General features: G+C 49.6%; 1 protein-coding gene across 7 annotated transcripts; it reads left to right on the top strand.

Moving 5' to 3' along the window:
- The first annotated feature begins 1,201 nt into the window (after positions 1-1,201).
- CCDC15 (coiled-coil domain containing 15) lies at positions 1,202-15,554 on the top strand. 7 transcript variants are annotated; one of them, XM_088177801.1, is made up of 11 exons: positions 1,202-1,261; positions 1,746-1,915; positions 3,511-3,660; positions 4,461-4,625; positions 5,408-5,473; positions 8,650-8,811; positions 9,822-9,941; positions 12,184-12,287; positions 14,126-14,296; positions 14,368-14,516; positions 15,189-15,554. In XM_088177801.1, the coding sequence occupies exons 2-11, from the start codon at positions 1,748-1,750 to the stop codon at positions 15,293-15,295; spliced, it is 1,362 nt and encodes a 453-aa protein (XP_088033927.1). In that variant the 5' UTR covers positions 1,202-1,261; positions 1,746-1,747; the 3' UTR covers positions 15,296-15,554. The 7 variants fall into 7 exon arrangements, with proteins under 7 accessions (XP_088033927.1, XP_088033929.1, XP_088033933.1 ...); XM_088177803.1 differs by having other exon boundaries at positions 1,203-1,265; XM_088177802.1 differs by lacking the exon at positions 1,202-1,261 and adding an exon at positions 1,267-1,311.
- Positions 15,555-16,397: the final 843 nt, after the last annotated feature.

Here is a 16,397-nt window from a genome sequence, read left to right on the forward strand (position 1 = left end):
TCTTTCCTTTCTCAATAGAGCCCTGTGTCCTGGTGGCTTTCGCCTCCTCGGCGGCCTCGAGCTGACATTTATTTGAGGAAAAACCACTCAGATTTGCAATTTTTCCCCGGTTACAGACCCCCAGTTCCATGTTTTTCCAGTCCCTGGGACACGCTTGGGGTGGGGGGCATCACCCTATGGAGCCCAACTGAGATTTGCCATCCCCTCCGCGGACAATCCAATGGCATTTTGGGCTCTGAACACCCCATTAAGCTAAGCTGGAGTTTTCTTTAGGAGGGGTATTTTGCAAAGCTGAACCCCCACCTCAAAGGAGCTCCCCTCGGCTTTTTTTTTTCCCCCTCTTCCCAGGCTCTAAAACGAAGCCCGGTGGCATCCAGGCTGCGTTCCAGCTCCATGCCAATTAGCGCTCGTTCCCCGGGCATCGCTGAATAGGGCAGCGGGATGTGAGGCAGGATGCCCGGAGCCGCTTCCCACCCCCCTCCCGAGGCCTGCCAAGCTCATCACCCCAGTGAGACACCGCCCACCCCTCCCGGAGGTCTCCTGGCCCCCAAAAGGGGTCGATGCCTCCAAGCATCCTGTGCCAGAGGGAGGGAGATGCTCTGGGGGAGACGCGTTATGGGGAGACGCTACAGGGGAGGGGTTTGGGGGACTTTTGGGGAGGACGCTATAGGGAGATGCTACAGAGAGGGGTGTAGGGGATGCTATAGAAAGAAACTTTGAGGGAGTTTTGGGGAGACATCAAGGGAGGGAGATGCTTCGGGGTCACGCTATGGGGAGGTGTTTTGTGAGGGGATGCTGCGTGGAAATGTAAGGGGATGCTCGGACAGAGTCAGGGATGCTGTGGGGAGACACTGTAAGGATATTTGGGATATTTGCACGGGGATGCTCTGTGTGGGGTGGCTCAGGGATGCTCAGGGGGCAGTTTCGGGGATGCTCTGAGGCAGACGCAGTTCCTCCACCCCCTTTCCAGCGGGGGCGGGACTCGAACCGGGGACCTCGGAACCCTGAGGGGCTGGAGCTGGGGGTGGCGAGCAGTTGGCTATGGAGGAGGGGGCGGGGTTTGGGGTGAGGCGGGGCGATGTGGGCGTGGCCAGGGCGCGCGTGGGCGTGGCCGAGGTGTGGTCGGGGCGTGGCTCGGATTCCGGGGCGTGGCCGAGGTGTGCCCGGGGCGTGGTCTGGCCTCCCGGGGGCGTGGTCGGGGCGTGGCCGTGCGGCGGAAGTGGCGCCAGGATTCAAAGCGCCGGTGGCGGCGGAAGTGGCGGTTGGTGCGGCCTGAGGGGCTCCGCGGGGCTCGGGGCCGGGCGAGGAGGGGTGCGGGGAACGAAGGCTCAGAGTGGCGGGGAAATACGGGAGGATGGGCCCGAGGGTGTGGAGCAGTGCCCTGGGGTGGATGAGGAGATGAGGGAGGGCGAGTCCCACTGGGGTGGGGGGCGATGAGGTGTTTGGGGAGGGGCTGTTTAGGGTGGGGAGTGCAGGGAGATTTGAGCACGAAGGGTTGCGGGCCCTCGGGGAAGGGGGAGCTGAAGGTGGGTGCCGTGGGGTTGGATAACTGGGGTGCAGTGGGGACAGAGGGTGCAGTGATGGGGGCAGAGGGGGCATTGAGCCATGAAGGGCTGGGGGCGCCCGCTCAGAGTGGCGAGCCGCAGTCCCAGTGGAGAACTGGGAGGGCACTGGGCTGCTGAGGGCAGGAGATGGGGCAGGGTGCGGGCTCGGGGGACACCCTGACCTCTGCTCCCCCTCCCCAGGGATGGGGCTCCCCTCGAAGGAGCAGCGCCGGGGGGCCGGGCAGCCCCCGGGGAGGCACCAGGCGAGACCCCTGCAGCGCAGATGGCGAGTGCTGGCCGAGAGGAACCAGAGCGTGATGCCCGTGGGCGTCTGGGTGGAGAGTGCGCCAGGACAGCAAAGCCCGGCCTTTGTGAGTGCACCGAGGGCACCATCTGCCGGGGCACCATCTTCAGTGTGCCAGTAAAACCCCCAGGGAGGGTCAGAGCCAAAAGTGATCTTTTTCACAGCCTGAGGGCAGCCAGGAATACGGCTCCTAAAAATAATTTGTTTTAATGTGATTAGCAGGGTCAGAAACCTCTGTGATGTCCATGTACTCTGATCTCCCCTTTGCACAAGCCCACAACATCTCTCTAGGATGATTCCCCTCCAATAAACTGTGGATTTTGAGGAGAAATTAATCAATTTTAGACATCAATCAGCTGGGGAACCCAGCTACTGCTGCTTCTCGCTTTCCCACTCATCCTTAAAGGATGTCAGGGAGTCAAGATTTTATTCTGTGTTGCTGATTTAAAAAAAAAAAAAAAATTAAGCTGAGTGTTTCAAGGTCTGGAGCCAATCTCCACTGTACCCTGATAGAAACACTTAAGGAAATCTTCATGTATGCTTATCTCAGGGATTTCTGTTTTGAGGGTTATTCTAAGAGGACTAAAAGTGCATTAAATATTGGATGATGAGTTCAGTCCCCTGTAATTAATGTCTGAACATTATCGAAGCTCCTGCCCTTCTGAGATGATTCATTTCTATATTGTAATTTAAACCCTGAAAGGTTGAGATAATTTATGGAAATCAATCATCTCCGTATTGCACAGGACTTCATCTTGGCTCTATGAAACTTCTGGGGGAGCTGGACTTTTCCTGACAGCTTCAGGGGGCCTGGATGCTCCTGGGGTCCCCCATGTGAGGTTTCCAGAGGTGAATTAAACTGCCCAGGGTTATCTGAACTTATTTAATACGCTTCTAAGTAATCCATAGTAATGCCTCATGCATCAGAGTTGCTGCTGAGGTGGGCAGTGGGTGAGCTGGCAATGGACTGTTCCCTGAAGCAGTGTCTTGATTTCATCCTTAAAAGTGTGGATCTCTCCCCATGTTGGAGTTTAGTTGGGCTGTGCTGACCCTGCTGTTCCAAGTTCATCTTTGGCCTCACCCCTTTGCTCCATCCCTTCAATCTCTGGTTTCTCTTGCTGAGTTGGCAGCCAGGAGAGCAGTGCTGTTTTAATTTAAGCCATGGTGGTGTTGCGGAGTTGCTTGGCAAAATTGCAAGGAGAATAAAATGGGGTTTTTGGGTTTTTCAGGTCATTGCTCTTAATCTTTCACTTCAGATAGTAAAGATATTCCAGAGCAGTGCTGTGCTCTGTGAGCTGCTTCCCTGGTGTGCTTCCAGCCTTGGAGAACATTAACGGGATGAGGGCCTGGTCTGTTCCTTTTGGATCCAGGCTTTTGATATTTGAGCATCCTTTCATGGGAGCAGGAGCTGGGAGCTGCTCCTTGGGTCTCCTTTTCTTTCCTTCCCTGTGTGTTGCAGAGGCAGAAGTGTGCATGCTCTGTATCTCTAGTCAGACTCACTCCAGTAGATATTGTCCAAGCTGTTATTCCACGTATTTTGAAACAAAACGTGGAGTTTGCTCTGGGTGTTGCTTGTCTGCCTGGTCACTGTGAATGGGAGAAAAGGGAATACGGGGATACAGTCTGGCAAAACGTGGTGAAATCTGCTTCCACCTCTCCCAGGCCTCAGCATTCCGTGTGGAGGAGGAGCTGAAGGAGCAGCAGCAGAGGAAGGCAGCCAGCCTGAGGAGATTCCAGGGCGAGGTGAGGCAGAGGGTGAACCGGCAGGTCAGGATGCGCCGCAGGCAGGAGCTGCAGAAAGCCTACGAAGCAGTAAGTGAGCTCTGTCAGGAGAAACTCCTCCAAACCCAACCTAAATTGGGAAAAATCCAAACACTGTCAACACCTTAAGTCAAGGTGTTAACGAGAAAAACCCTTGAGTTTTCGGACGCTGTGGTGACAAACAGTGTCCAGGCAGGCTGAGTCAATGTGACACTTTGGCTGGTGCTGGAGGTGCTTTGAAGCCTCCCCAGGGAAAGATTGCTGGCTCCCTCAGGCAACAGCAGAACAGAGTTCTGAAACTCACTGTGGAATTGCCTGGAGTTAAAAAACAGCGAGGCAGGAGCTGGGAACGATGTGGATGTGTCCTGGCTGCATTTGAAGCAAAACAGTTTGTGCTGTCTCTTTTCCGATCTCTTTTCCAAAGCAGCCAAATGGTTTTCAAACAACACTTTCCCTCTGTCTCCACATTCCCTTTTCCCCCATGGGCTTGTTTTGGGTTATCCTGTGAATGTGTTGAATTCTTTCTATTCTCAAACAAGTGCTGGGGAGACTTGCCAGGATCTGACTGTGGCAGAAAAGAGAATGCACTGACATGTCACCAGCTTTGGCCACCCTTGGGGTGTTTGGGCTGTTTCCATGGCTGACTAGGGATGTCCTCATGTAACTGCCAACTCCAAGGGGAAGCCCGCAAATGCCCTCAGCCCCAAAAGCCTGATGGTTCTTTTTATTCTCTCAGCATGGAGAGCCAAAACCTCCCTCCCAAGAAACTTCACCCAAGGGTGATGAAATGTCCCCATGGCTGACATCTTCCCAGGTCATGACTGGAGATCCCACTGGCTTTTTCCTGGCAGGCAGAGAGGGAGAGCTGTGTTACTGTGCAGTACTCCACCCCCTGGAGGAACACTTGCCTGTTCCAGAGTCTCCCTGCTCCCATCATCCGTGGGCCCAGTGCTGGCTCTGGCCCAGCCCAGCCAGAAGAGGAGTATGGGGAGCCATTCCAGCAACAAGCTGCCGAGGTGAGCCCTGCCCCTCCTGCACTTCCATTGCTGCTTCAGCATTTTGGATCCTCAGTGTTTGAAATGGGGAACGGGGCCATGTTTTCTTTTCTTCTTCTGCAGCACATCCTTTATATTTGGGTTTAGATACTGAATGAAACGTTAGCTCGCGTTGTCACCCCGAACATTGTTGTGCTCCTCAGAGTATCCAGCTGGGTGGCTCGTCCCAGATGCTGTGGCTGAACTGGTCTGGCTGCTGGCAGGCACGGTGTTGTCCCAGCCGTGTCCTGGCGCAGAGGTGGCACTAGGTGGTGCCACCTCATTGCAGCTTGTCTCGTATAGACCAAAATCTGGGAAAACCTGCCTTCAGGACTGTTTAAGTTTTTTTTTTTTTTTTTTTTTTTTTTTTTTTTTTTTTTTTTTTTTTTTTTTTTAACTAGTGATGTTTATAATGCATTTGGTGGTTTAGAAAGCCTGTGTGCTCGCCTAGGAGCTGGAGTTATTCCACTTGAAGCACCATGAGATGCATTCCAGTTGAAGTACCTTGGGGTGGAAAATCACTTCTGGCTGGATACCAAACAAGAAAATTTGGGATCTGGCATCTCAGCAAGATGTTTTGGGAACAGATGAATTGCCTGGATCAGGATTTCGGTACCTTGGGGCGGCTCTGCAAAACCCTTGACTGATTGTGTGTTGGGTCGTGCTGCCTTGATGGAGCTCCCTGGCTGGAGCAGACTGACTGGGAGATGTCTCCGTGCAGCTGAACTTGTCCTGTGTTTTCTTTGCCTGTCCCCTGGGTGCAGCTCAGCAGGGCAGTGCAGCAGGTGCGGCGCAGGCTGGCGTCCCGCAGCGCCCTGTGGAGGCAGGAGGTGAGTGACGGCTGTCTGGGCTGAGGGCAGAGAAATCACCTTGCAAACTGCTGAAGGTTTGGCTCTAATTAGCAAATCCAAAGCGTAATTCAGGAAATTTCTCCAGCAGGAATGAAATAAACTGTGCTTTCCTGATACACCACCTCAGAGAAGGCAGCAGGATAAAATGTGTGAAAATATTTGAGATGAACTCAAGAATGCAAAAAAGAATTTTAAAGGTTGAGATTGTGATCTGGGTATCTGGGAGGAATGTGATGACCAGCCTTCCCTTAAGGTGCCTTTATTTCTTCAAGCCTCAACATCTCTTTCCATTGCATCAATCCCTTATTTTGTGTGGGTGGAAAAGATCTGGATCCTCACCTGGGGCTGGCTTCTGCTAGAGAATGGTTGGCATGCAGCTGCTTTCCTCAAAGCAGTGCATGGAAGGAGGTCAGTGCCACCTTTAGTTCTGCTGAATTTCATCTTGCTTCGGTTCTCAAGAACACCTTTGTGTTGTGACTATTTTCCCGGTCTCTATGCCAAGACCTTTCTTAAACTGCTGGACTTTGGAGAGCACCAGGAGCAGCCCAGCCTGGTGTTTTGACGTATTGCCTCTGGAGCCAGTTTCCTGCCCATCCTGTAAATCTTCATTCCCTTCTCTTTCTCAGCTTCACCAAAGGTGAAATAGATGTTTGCTGATTATCTAGAAACTATCTTTTATAAAAGTACTGATCTGGCTCTTCCTCTTATTTGTACTCTTGGATTTCTGATGAAGTCAGTTAGCTCTGCAAATAGGACTCAGAGAAGCATAATAATTATGGTCTCAAAAAACTTGTCACCTGTTTCTAATAGCAAACATCCTTCTTGTTCGAACCATTAATGCATTCAGCAAGATGAGTTGATTCATGCCCTTACATAAATAATAAAGCCACTTCCCAGTTGAGCCAGAGGGTTACAGGAGATCCGTGGGAGTCCTGGGCAAGTCATCCACAGCAGTGAGAAACACTGGGAAGGTTTTGGGACTATCCTCCCATCCCAGCTTCACTGCAGCTGCAGTTAATCCACATAAGGAAGTTTAAGAGCTTCACTGATTTATTCTGGGAGGAATATATTGATTTATTATATTGCTCTGTTTTATTACTCCATGATATATGAGGAGAAAAAGCTCCCATATTAATCTGAATCTCTCCCTGTATGAAGGTTTGGCTCGTTCCCAGCCTGGCAGGACAGCAGTGTGTTCCCTTCTCTTGAGGTGCAAAGGCTGCCACAGACATAACCATGGGCTTAACCCCCTCGGTGGTGCTGCCTCTGCTTTTGTACTCCCTGGATTTCCTTGTGCTTTGCATTCCAGCCCATTTCTTCCGTTTGAACCCAAGGGTTTTTCACCCAATACTTATGCAAGTGAGGGTCAGTAGCTCAATCAAGATACTTCTTTCTTCCTTCCTTCATCCAGGCTGATAATGAAATCAAGAGCCCACCTAGTTCTTACCCTATTTCTGTGCAGTGAACTCCTGAGACCAAATCTGGGCCATATTTTTAATCAGTTTTGTGCATCCCACATCAGAATTCCATCTAACAGGTTTTGCTTTACCCCAGTTTTATTAGGTCAAGTCAAGAGCTCAGCTGAACCCCAGAGTCTTCTGCTGCTCTTTGCCTGAGGCCTCTTCCTTCTTTTGTAGGAGACATTCAGCTTAGCCTGACCTGACTTGCTCTTGGCAAATTTATGCTGCTTGCTGCTTATCTTGTTTTCTTGTGGCTTACAGGCAGCAGTTTGCAAGGTGATTTCCTCTTGTTTTTTCAAAAGTCACAGGTAAACTCTTGAGGCTAAAATCTTCTGTTTGGTGTTTCCTTTTCCTCCTCTCCTTTAAATAAAGAAAGACACTCCTTGTACTGTTTCCAGTAATCTGGACCTCCACAGATTTCAGGGAGCTGTTTGCACCTTTGCTGCTGCTCCTGGCAGCAGCCCAGGGCAGGTCCATCCTCCTTAAAAACTTCAGCTTTGGGAATAACTTGACTTTTTCTTCCCAAAAATATTCCCAGCATTTTTCTCCCTGCTGCTGCTAAGTCAAAGCAAGTCTTTGGCTGAAATGTTGTTTTTAATTTTTCCTTCAGTCCTGTTTTCTGCATTTTTATTCTTTTTCCTTTCTCCCTGTAAAGTGTTGCATTCCCTGTGATCAATAATCCATTCCTAAAATTGTTGCTCTTTCCCTCCTCCCAAGATTTCTTTTCAGGTTAAAAGCATCCAAAGAGTTAATTGTCTGCTTTCCCAAGCAGATACTGGAATGGTAATTGCCTGGAAATGACCTGTCCAGTTACTGAGTCTTTGCCTTCAGGCTTTGGTGGACAGCTGTAGCTCCCCAGCACCCAAATTCTTTTCCCCAGTGTCTTATTCCACCAAGTTGGTGGTGTTTTTCCACAGTTTTATGTCCTTCTACCTTCAGTGCTCCAGAGCAACCTTGCAAAGCAATAACCCTTCCCCTCTGTTCCCTTTTCCTTACCAAAGCAGCTCTTCTGTCATGTTTCTGTCATAATGGGGTTGATGGAGTAATTCCTGTGCCTATCAAATAATTCCATGTTCAGAATGACTCCACACTATTCTCTGTCCTTCCCAAACAGCAGCAGAGCCATATCAAGGAATTCTTGGCATCACCTGTTCTCCTGCTGATCCATCCTTTCCCTGTCAGCAGTCCTGTGCTTCCCTTCCCGCCATGCTGAAGGATAAAAAGAAAGCAAGACAAAAAAAATCTATCCTGGCTTCAAGCTTGCTTCTGGCATTTTGATTCTTTAGTTTGTAGGAAACAATCTGTTGCCTCTCAAAATATTGTGGATTGCCACTGGGGAGCCTGCCCACTTCCCATCTGAAGGAGTACTTGGTGTCACTCAGAGATCCCAGCTCCTTGCCACTGTGAAATAGTGCCTGGAGAGGTTTTTGCCTTGCCTTCCCCTCACCCCACACGTCTGTCCCACTGCTTCTGCAGCTGAGGAGGGCACAGTCACAGCCACCCTGCTACATTCCTGTTTCCCAGCTCTGGTGGCCCATGGTGCTGCTGAACACATGGTGCTGCCAGATCACATCCAAGTGACAGCACACACAGCCTCGTGTGTGTTAAAGCTGCTCCAAGGGTGTTCAGTTTTCCCTTGGCACCAAAGCAGCCAGATTTCTATTCCATGTTTACACCCATGTCCTCCTTCTCCAGAAACCAGACCCTTGCCTGGGAGCTGCAGTGCCCATGGAGGAGAGTGAGGAGCTGCTGCTGGCAGGACACCACGATCTGCCTGCTGAGCTGCTGGAGCAGGGCACAGCTGCAAATGGCACTGGGCAGCATGATGACTTCTACATCAAGATTGAATTGAAAAAAGTAAGACTCGTGCAAAGTTGGTCTTAACAGGTTTGGATCATTAGATTTATTTTGGTGTCTGGAAGAGGCTGCTCTTGGAGTAGAGCAGTTGCTTCCTCAGGCCTGCTTAACTCTTAAGCCTGCTGTCCTCAGAGCGGGCTTGGGAGCAGTACTGGAGCTCAGTGAGGTCGGCACTGCCATTCCCTGCTTTCATGTACAGTTGTGGCCTTGGATTCCTGCCTGCTTGTGATGCCACTTGGCAGCTGCCCAGGTGAAAGCTGAAACCGAGGGCATGCAGTCACATCGTACCCAGAGCCATGCTCAGACCACTCCGAAAGACCCGAGGGTGGAAGAGATCAAATCAGTCAGAAACCTCCTTGAAAGGGGAAAAAAAAATAAAAAAAGCTTTGTATCAGGTGAAGGAGATGGCTGTCGCAATCCCTGTGCCTGTAGGGGTTGAGTAGGACTTGATGTACTTATCTTTTCTCTTTTGTTTTCAGCCAGCTTTTTCTGAGCATCTGGGAGGTGGAAGTGGTTCATCCTGATTACCTGGGGTGGTTGGCAAAGGCTTTGTGGCTGTGGCAGTGTGTGCCCAACCTTGGCTGGGGATTAGTCCAGCTTGCTGCAGAAATCCTGGCTGGGCAGATTGGCACACAGGAAGTTTATGCTGAGGTTTACGCTGAGGTTTTGGGAGATGTTGGTTGTGGAATTCACCTTACATTTAGTTATTTTTTTCACACTTCAAGAAGCTCATAATAAAAGTTCAGGATGGGGAGATGTGCATCCATATTTAAACTAATCCAGAACCTTCCTCAAAGCATATCTATAGAGATGTTTTGACAAAGCTTTGGTGCTCAGATGTGGCACATCCCTCCTGAGCACCAGATAAAGCCCATTTCCAAGGTGGGTCATCCCAATGAGGTTTGGAGGTATCACACAGAGGCTCTGCCTCCAGTGAAGAGCATTTTGCTGGGGGAAGATGAGAAAGAACTGTGGTGATGCTGATGCTGCTGCCTTCCATTGTGTCTCAGGTCTGTGATGGGTCAGTGAAGGACTTGAGCCTGCCTGGGCCTCCTGGGAGGCCACACAGTGAATACCAACCTCCCCTCAAACTCTGGGCTGGTGTTGACCAAGAGGAAACCAGGAAGCAGGTCTGTCCAGGGGAGCCAAGCCCTTGTGGTTTTCTTTGAAAGGGATTGGGTGTTGGGAATGCTGCTGGCTCAAATAAGAAGCCTCAGAGGAGCTTTGATGCATGAAACCCCTACTGGGTTTACTTTGTCAGCTTCCATGGTGTTTAGGTCTTGGGCAAAGCTACCAGGTTATTTTTTTAAATCTGTCACGACTAAGTGCAATTGTTATCAACTCCTGCAAAATCTGGGATCTCAGTGACACCAGAAGTTTGAAGGAGAAACAGGCTCCTTTCATTCTGCCTGGCAAAACCAAGGGGTGCTTGCTGTAGTTGCAGAGAGCCCAAGAAGCTGTCAAAAAATGCTTTAAAAAAAAGAAGAGAAGAAAGAAAGAACAAAGCCAACTTTATCTTGTCTAAATGCAAGGCTGGAATATAAAGGTTTCTCTGATTTTGGGAATAGCCTCAAGCCCAGCCTGCAGGCCAAGTGGATGATTTCACTGTGAGGGCTTACAGCCTGTCCAGGACAATTTGGCTCGTGCTAATCTCGGTGATACAGAGTGATGATGTTTGTCTTGGCTGCCTGAAGCCAATGACTTTTATTTTCCTGCTTCCTCCTGCCACGAAGAGGAACATTTCTCTCTCCTTTTGTCACCTTTCTTGCAGCTTGGAACTTAAAACTCTGAACAATTTGCATGTTTTTGTTTCTTACAAGTGTTTTCTAACCAGTTGATCCCAAATATGGCTGTGGTTTCTCGACAGTGTAACAACAGCTGGGGCTTCTCAGGCTGCTCCTCCTAACCCTGCTTTTCCCTTTGCTTCTAATCTCCTTGGCTCTGATCCATCCAAGATAACTGGTTTTGCAGCACTCTCCTCTGTCTGGGTTTTTTCCATCCGGTTTTCTTCACTGGCAGCCTGGTGATCTCTTCTTCTCCTCCTTTATCTCCAGCTATGCTGGGCTCTCTCCACCGAGTGAGGTGGGCAAACTCAGCCCAAAGGTTTTGGCATTCATGAAGAAAAATCTATGCATTAAAGCTTTTGGAGCTCAAACTATCTCTGTACCCCACAGCAGGAGGGCTTTTGATGTCAGCTTTGGCCAGGAGGTTTCCCTGCCATTGCTGCATCAGTGGGATCAGCCAAAGCCCAGACACTAAACCCTCAGAATCCATATGGGAATTCTTCCCTGCAGGGCCCCTGGATTTGTCTCAGCATTGGTTTTGCCACCTCTGTGGTTCTCCTGCATGTAGAGAATCCAGCTTGGTGTCATCTTTTGGAGGAGATGCAGGGCTCCAGTGCACTGCAGGTGGATCCAAATTCAAGTGGGCTGAAGTTGGAATTGGCTCTTTTCCCCTCAGTAAAGTGAGAGTTGAGGAGTTTGCCAGGTGGCAGAACTTCCATCCATAGGCAGCTTCAGTGGAGGGATGCTGGTACAAAGCTCTCCAATGCTTTGAGATGATTTGGTCTTTTCCACCTTGGTGCCATCTCTCCTGCTTCCCAGTCCTGGGTCATGGGAACTCAGAGATGTTTGAGGATCTTTTTGGGGAAAGAGTGAGGTTCCATCCTCCGGAAATTAGGCTGAGTGTTGGATTCCAGAAACTTGGGATTTTTGAACTTTTTTTGTTTTCTGGCACTGACCCCCTGGAGAACACTGTTTTTGACCTGAGGCCTTGGAGGAGGCTTCCAAACTTGAGTGATTGAGTTAAAGTCATGGGTGTATAATTAAATAGAAGTGTGTGGTTTCACATGGTGAAGGATTTTGAATTCGAGGTTTTTATAATCTAGTAATAGATATGGGGACAAGATGGAGAATTTTGGGTGTTGTTTCTTTTGGTGTTCTTCTTTCTTTTTTTTCCATGATTTCAGGTAGTAGTTTCTGGTTAGACAGTGTTGCACTGCAGGTCACAGGGCTTTGGTTATTGGGTCAAAAGTGTAAATAATATAGGTGTTAATTTTTTATTGGACTGTTTAGTTTTAAGAGACCTTGTAACCAGCTAAATTCACCTCCATTTTGCTCACTTTTAGCTGGTAGCTGGAAGTGTTGCAGAACTCTCTGCACTTTAGATAAGCTTTAATAAACAACCAAGCCCGAACACAAGAAAATTCATCTCCTTTGTGTTTTTAATCCTGACTCCGATTAAAGACAAAAGAAAACTGCAGACGATCCACTAATTAAGCGGTGCAAACACCACATGTACAGCTGAGCACTGACATTGCTCGATATTTATCCCAGACATGCTTCCCAAATGTCTCTCTCTTCTTGTCCCAAGCGGCAGAACGAGTTCCTGCGGTGCCGGCGCCTCTTCATGGCCCTGGAGCGGCAGCGAGTGAGGGAACAGCAGCGGCAGCGAGAGAGGCAGCAGAGAGGTGCCCAGTGAGTCTGTGCAGGTGCTGGGGTCACCTCCTCCATCAGAGTCCTTCAAAAAGTCGGAAAAGTCCTGTGGGTTTGTCTGGTGTAAAGCAGGCACTGATGGGTAATGCCCCAGGGGTGGGATTTACACTGCCAACCCCCCAGCAGAGACCCTTAGGCTGTGTGGAGTCCTTTAGCACTTCTCTCTCTAGTTTTGAAGTCCCTGTACAGCTTATTTAGGAGTTAGGAGCCAGATCATGGTGCTGGGAGAGGTGCAGCTTCTCAAACCATGACTCTGGGAATCTAGAAACTTTGGGGTGGGTCATGTTATTGTGCTAAGCTGTGACTTTCCCTGGCATTTTTAGTACCAAACCCTTCACCCTCACAGCCATAAAAACTTACACAGTGTAATAAAATGATTTCCAGGCATTTGTTCCCAAGTTGAACAACTTGGTATCTGTGTAAAAGTATCAGTTGTGGTGAAGTTTTCTCAGCTTCTCTGGTGAAGGGGTTCACTAAGGAGAAGCTCTGCAAATTCACATCAAAACAGGAAAAATAGGTTTGTTTTTTCCCTGGCTTTCCTTTGAATGAACTGACCTAAATTTAACCATCCTGGCTGTTCTGTGATCAGGCTTTGGAGGTCTGGGACAGGCAGCAGAGGGCAGGATTTTCATGGGCATTTTTTGGGAAAGTCTAAAGCAGTGTTCCATGAGCCACATCCTGACATTCCAATAGCACTTGGGAGAGCTGGTCCTACCCTGTGAATGCTGGCAAGGGCCCAGGAACTTCCTAGTTAGTGTGATACCTTTTTATTATTATTTTTCCCTCGAAATGTATGCAGAGAAGAGTTGGGTTTGTAATTACAGGGTGTAAAGCCCCGAGCTGGCCTTGATCTCAGTTTCTGGAGCAGATTTATAGTGCTGTACTTAAGGTTCTACATGTCATTTAAAAAACATTTCTGAGTTCATAACTCAATCAGAGAAGTTCAACTTCAGCACTTTCGTTCTGGATGCAAAGATTTGACCCCCTACATGAAGTAAGGTCCAAAATGTCTTGTCCTGGCTTCTTCCCAGCCTTGATTTTGTTTTTTATGCCCTCTGGCAAGGAGTTGTCCGGGACACATTATTGCATTTGAGAATAAAATGTCAGATACTTTGGTGTAAAGTCTTAGTGCTTTGCAATTGCTGCTTGTCAGGGGAGTGTGTTTGTGAATGACACAACCCAGGTCCCACTAAAGGGCTGGAGGGCTGTGTAGGTGCAAGGGAAACTGAGGAAATAGAGGAAAATTTGGATAAAAGTACATCTTTTGGAGTAAAGTGGGATCCTTGGAATGTCTCTGCTGTACCTGTCACACTTCCCTGTCCTGGAAGTGCTACAGAAGGATCCAAGCTGCCTCATAATCAGAAACAGTGGGAAGTGGGGAAGCTGGGAAGCCAAGGTGTTGGTCCTTTCTGGGGATTATTAAAGAGCCCAGCCTACATGCTTTGTTTAAGGACAGAAGTGCAGCTTTGGGGAGCTGTGGGTGGCAGGAGCACATGTGGAGGTGATGCAGGAAAGAGCTGGAAGAGGAAGTCCATGATAGTGAGAAAGGCAGGCAGGAAGAGTTTGAGGGCAGGAGAGCATTCACAGGCTGGTGTTGTCATATGAGGGGAAGAACGGAGACTTGGGAAAATTTTTTGACCATTCTGTGTTTAAAGCCAATGTATTTGTTTATATTTATTTATATTTAATACTGTGATTAGTGCAGAATTACTTTTGCCTTTGAAAGCAGCAGCATCACCCAGATTCCTGTGCCCTGACCTCACTGCCAGGAATGGAGGCTGGGAGCGGGAAGCTCCTTCTCTAAGTGTGTTTTCCTGCAGGATTAAGAGGCAGAAGGAGAATGAGCGCCGGGCAGAGGAGCAGAGGATGCGAGACATGGCTGAGCAGCGAGAGCCCTCCCCAGGAAAGGGAACATGGGAAGCTCTGGCCCACCTCCAGCTGGAGGAGAGGAGAGTGAGGGACAGACAGCAGCGAGATAAGGAGCACATGAGGTACAGCCAGTCTGCACTCCTTGTGCAGAGCCAGGTGTCACTGGCAGAGGTGAATGTTTGATCCCTTGCAGGTATGTTGAAGCTCTGAGAGCCCAGATGAGGGAGAAAGTCAAATTCTGTAACATCGACTTGCCCCCACTGTGTTCCTGTGGGTCTGATTTCTGGGATTCCCACCCGGATACCTGTGCCAATAACTGCGTCTTCTACAAAAACCACAAAGGTAGGAGCTCCTGCTTTCAGAGAGGAGGCACCTGGGCCTGATTACAGAGGGAGAAATCAAACCAGGTTAGGTGTTTCCATGCTCCTGTGCAGAGATGCTCCTCCAAATATGCTCTGGAGAGAGCAAGTCAGGGGCTTTGCTGCTTGATCCAACCTCTGTCCCTTAGGGAATGTAGTGGCATCCTCAGCAAGGCACCAGCCCCTACAATGTATTAAAAAATACAGCTCTGACACAACCATGTGTAGCTATGGACACAAGCATGAGGAAAATGCTGCAAAGTATCTCATTAGGGACACAAAGCCCTCTGCCTTAAATGCTGAATCTTCTGCTGGAGGATGCACAAAGGTGGGGAAAGGGCCTTCCTTAGGTGATGGAGTGCTCTGACCTTGAGCACAGCTTGGGAAAATACCTGGCTGGGCAACTGGGAGTCATCTGGGAGGGAAAATAGAGACATTTGGGTTCATAAAATAATCTTTGGCTTGTGTACTGCTTTATGTTTGGGAGTGTGCAGAGTGTGCAAACGAGTGTGTGGAAAACTACGGGCATGTCGATTTACCTTAAGCCCCAATTGCTCTCTCTCTGCTCTGGTGAAAGGCTAAAGCCAAGCCCAGTTTCGGGCCATAAGGCAGCTCTGGTGCCCTGACAGTGTTTCTGTGTCTCCATCCTGCTCAGCCTACAGCCAGGTGCTGCACTCGGTGATCTCCTCCTACGGCCATGCAGCCACACGGCCTCTGCAGGACCTGGCTGCTCTCTGTGCTCGGGTGGGGAAGCGCCTGTGAGCGAGGCAGCTCCGTGTCCCAGGGACTGGGGTGAGCAGGGAGTGGGGCTGTGCCGTGTCCTGCCTGCCCCTCCACGCCAGCTGCCAGGACAGTGTCACCTTTGCTCTCCCGGTTTGTGCTGTGCCTCTCCCACTCTGCTCCAGGTGTGCAGTTGGCCAGGGCGATGGCCGAGGTAAACGAGACAATTGCTCTGCGGGGTTGGTTTATGGCAGGCACTTGCATTCCAGCATTTGACTGTGGAATAAACTGTTTTGAAAGATTGTTTGTCTCATTTGAAGTGTGAAAGGAGAAATGAGGTGCCAGGGGTCAGTATCTCTTAAGGGAGAATTTCTAACCTTTCCCTAGGGCTTCTGCCAGCCCCTGCCACTTGGATCACCTTCCACAGACAGATATTTATTGTTCCCTGCACCTTTTCTGTGTGAGGACCTCTCTTCCAGTAAAACCCCCACAACTTTGTAACTGACCCAGGCTCCCATAGCCTCTACCCCTGAAAGGAAGGAGCATTTTTCTAGTAAAAAAATCTGCAGGCCTTTGCAGGAGTGACGGGAGCAAGATGGGTTTTCCCAAAAGTGCCTGTGGTCCTGGGCAGAGGTTACTCCTTACCCTGTCATTAATATTTACTCCTTGCTGGCCGCCCTCTCCAATATTAACCATGGCAGGAAGGATGGGTGGCCGAGTGTGCCGGATCATTTCTTTTCCCTGTTCCCATCTCATTGGGCACAAAGCAAACCCACCCCCAGTCCAGAGGTAGCACAGAGGCACAGAGCCAGGGACTGCTCCTCAGTTCCCCCTGGAGAATCATTCACTGAGGGATCCGTGGTGGCTGATGCTGTTTATTAACATCCACTTGCGTCAGGGGAAGGTGCTGCAGCCCTAATTCAGGGTGTTGGAGTGGGTTTGGAAAGGGCAGGATGTGCCCCTTGAGGGGGCAAGGAAGCAAAGGGCTAAAGCTGCAAATGGGTTTTTTGTAACTGATTTCAGCTCTCGGGCAGCTGAGGACAAGCAGTTCCTTGGCAAGTCCCCAAGGAACTTGCTCAGGCCCTGAGGATCCCTGTTCCTGCCTCTCTGGAGTGATCCCTAAAGGGGCTGTGTTAAAAGGGGA

This window comes from Sturnus vulgaris, chromosome 23 (genome assembly GCF_052056855.1).
Source record: "Sturnus vulgaris isolate bStuVul1 chromosome 23, bStuVul1.hap1, whole genome shotgun sequence".
In the NCBI taxonomy this organism is placed as follows: Eukaryota; Metazoa; Chordata; class Aves; order Passeriformes; family Sturnidae; genus Sturnus; species Sturnus vulgaris.

What these genes read in the sequence shown, in the direction of transcription:
- CCDC15 (XM_088177801.1), top strand. Translation starts at nt 1,748, where the DNA reads ATGGGGCTCCCCTCGAAGGAGCAGCGCCGGGGGGCCGGGCAGCCCCCG. An exon ending in TGCAGAAAGCCTACGAAGCA is followed by an intron (nt 3,661 to 4,460) that starts GTAAGTGAGCTC and finishes TTTTCCTGGCAG; the next exon opens with GCAGAGAGGGAGAGCTGTGT. An exon ending in AGGCAGCAGAGAGGTGCCCA is followed by an intron (nt 12,288 to 14,125) that starts GTGAGTCTGTGC and finishes GTTTTCCTGCAG; the next exon opens with GATTAAGAGGCAGAAGGAGA.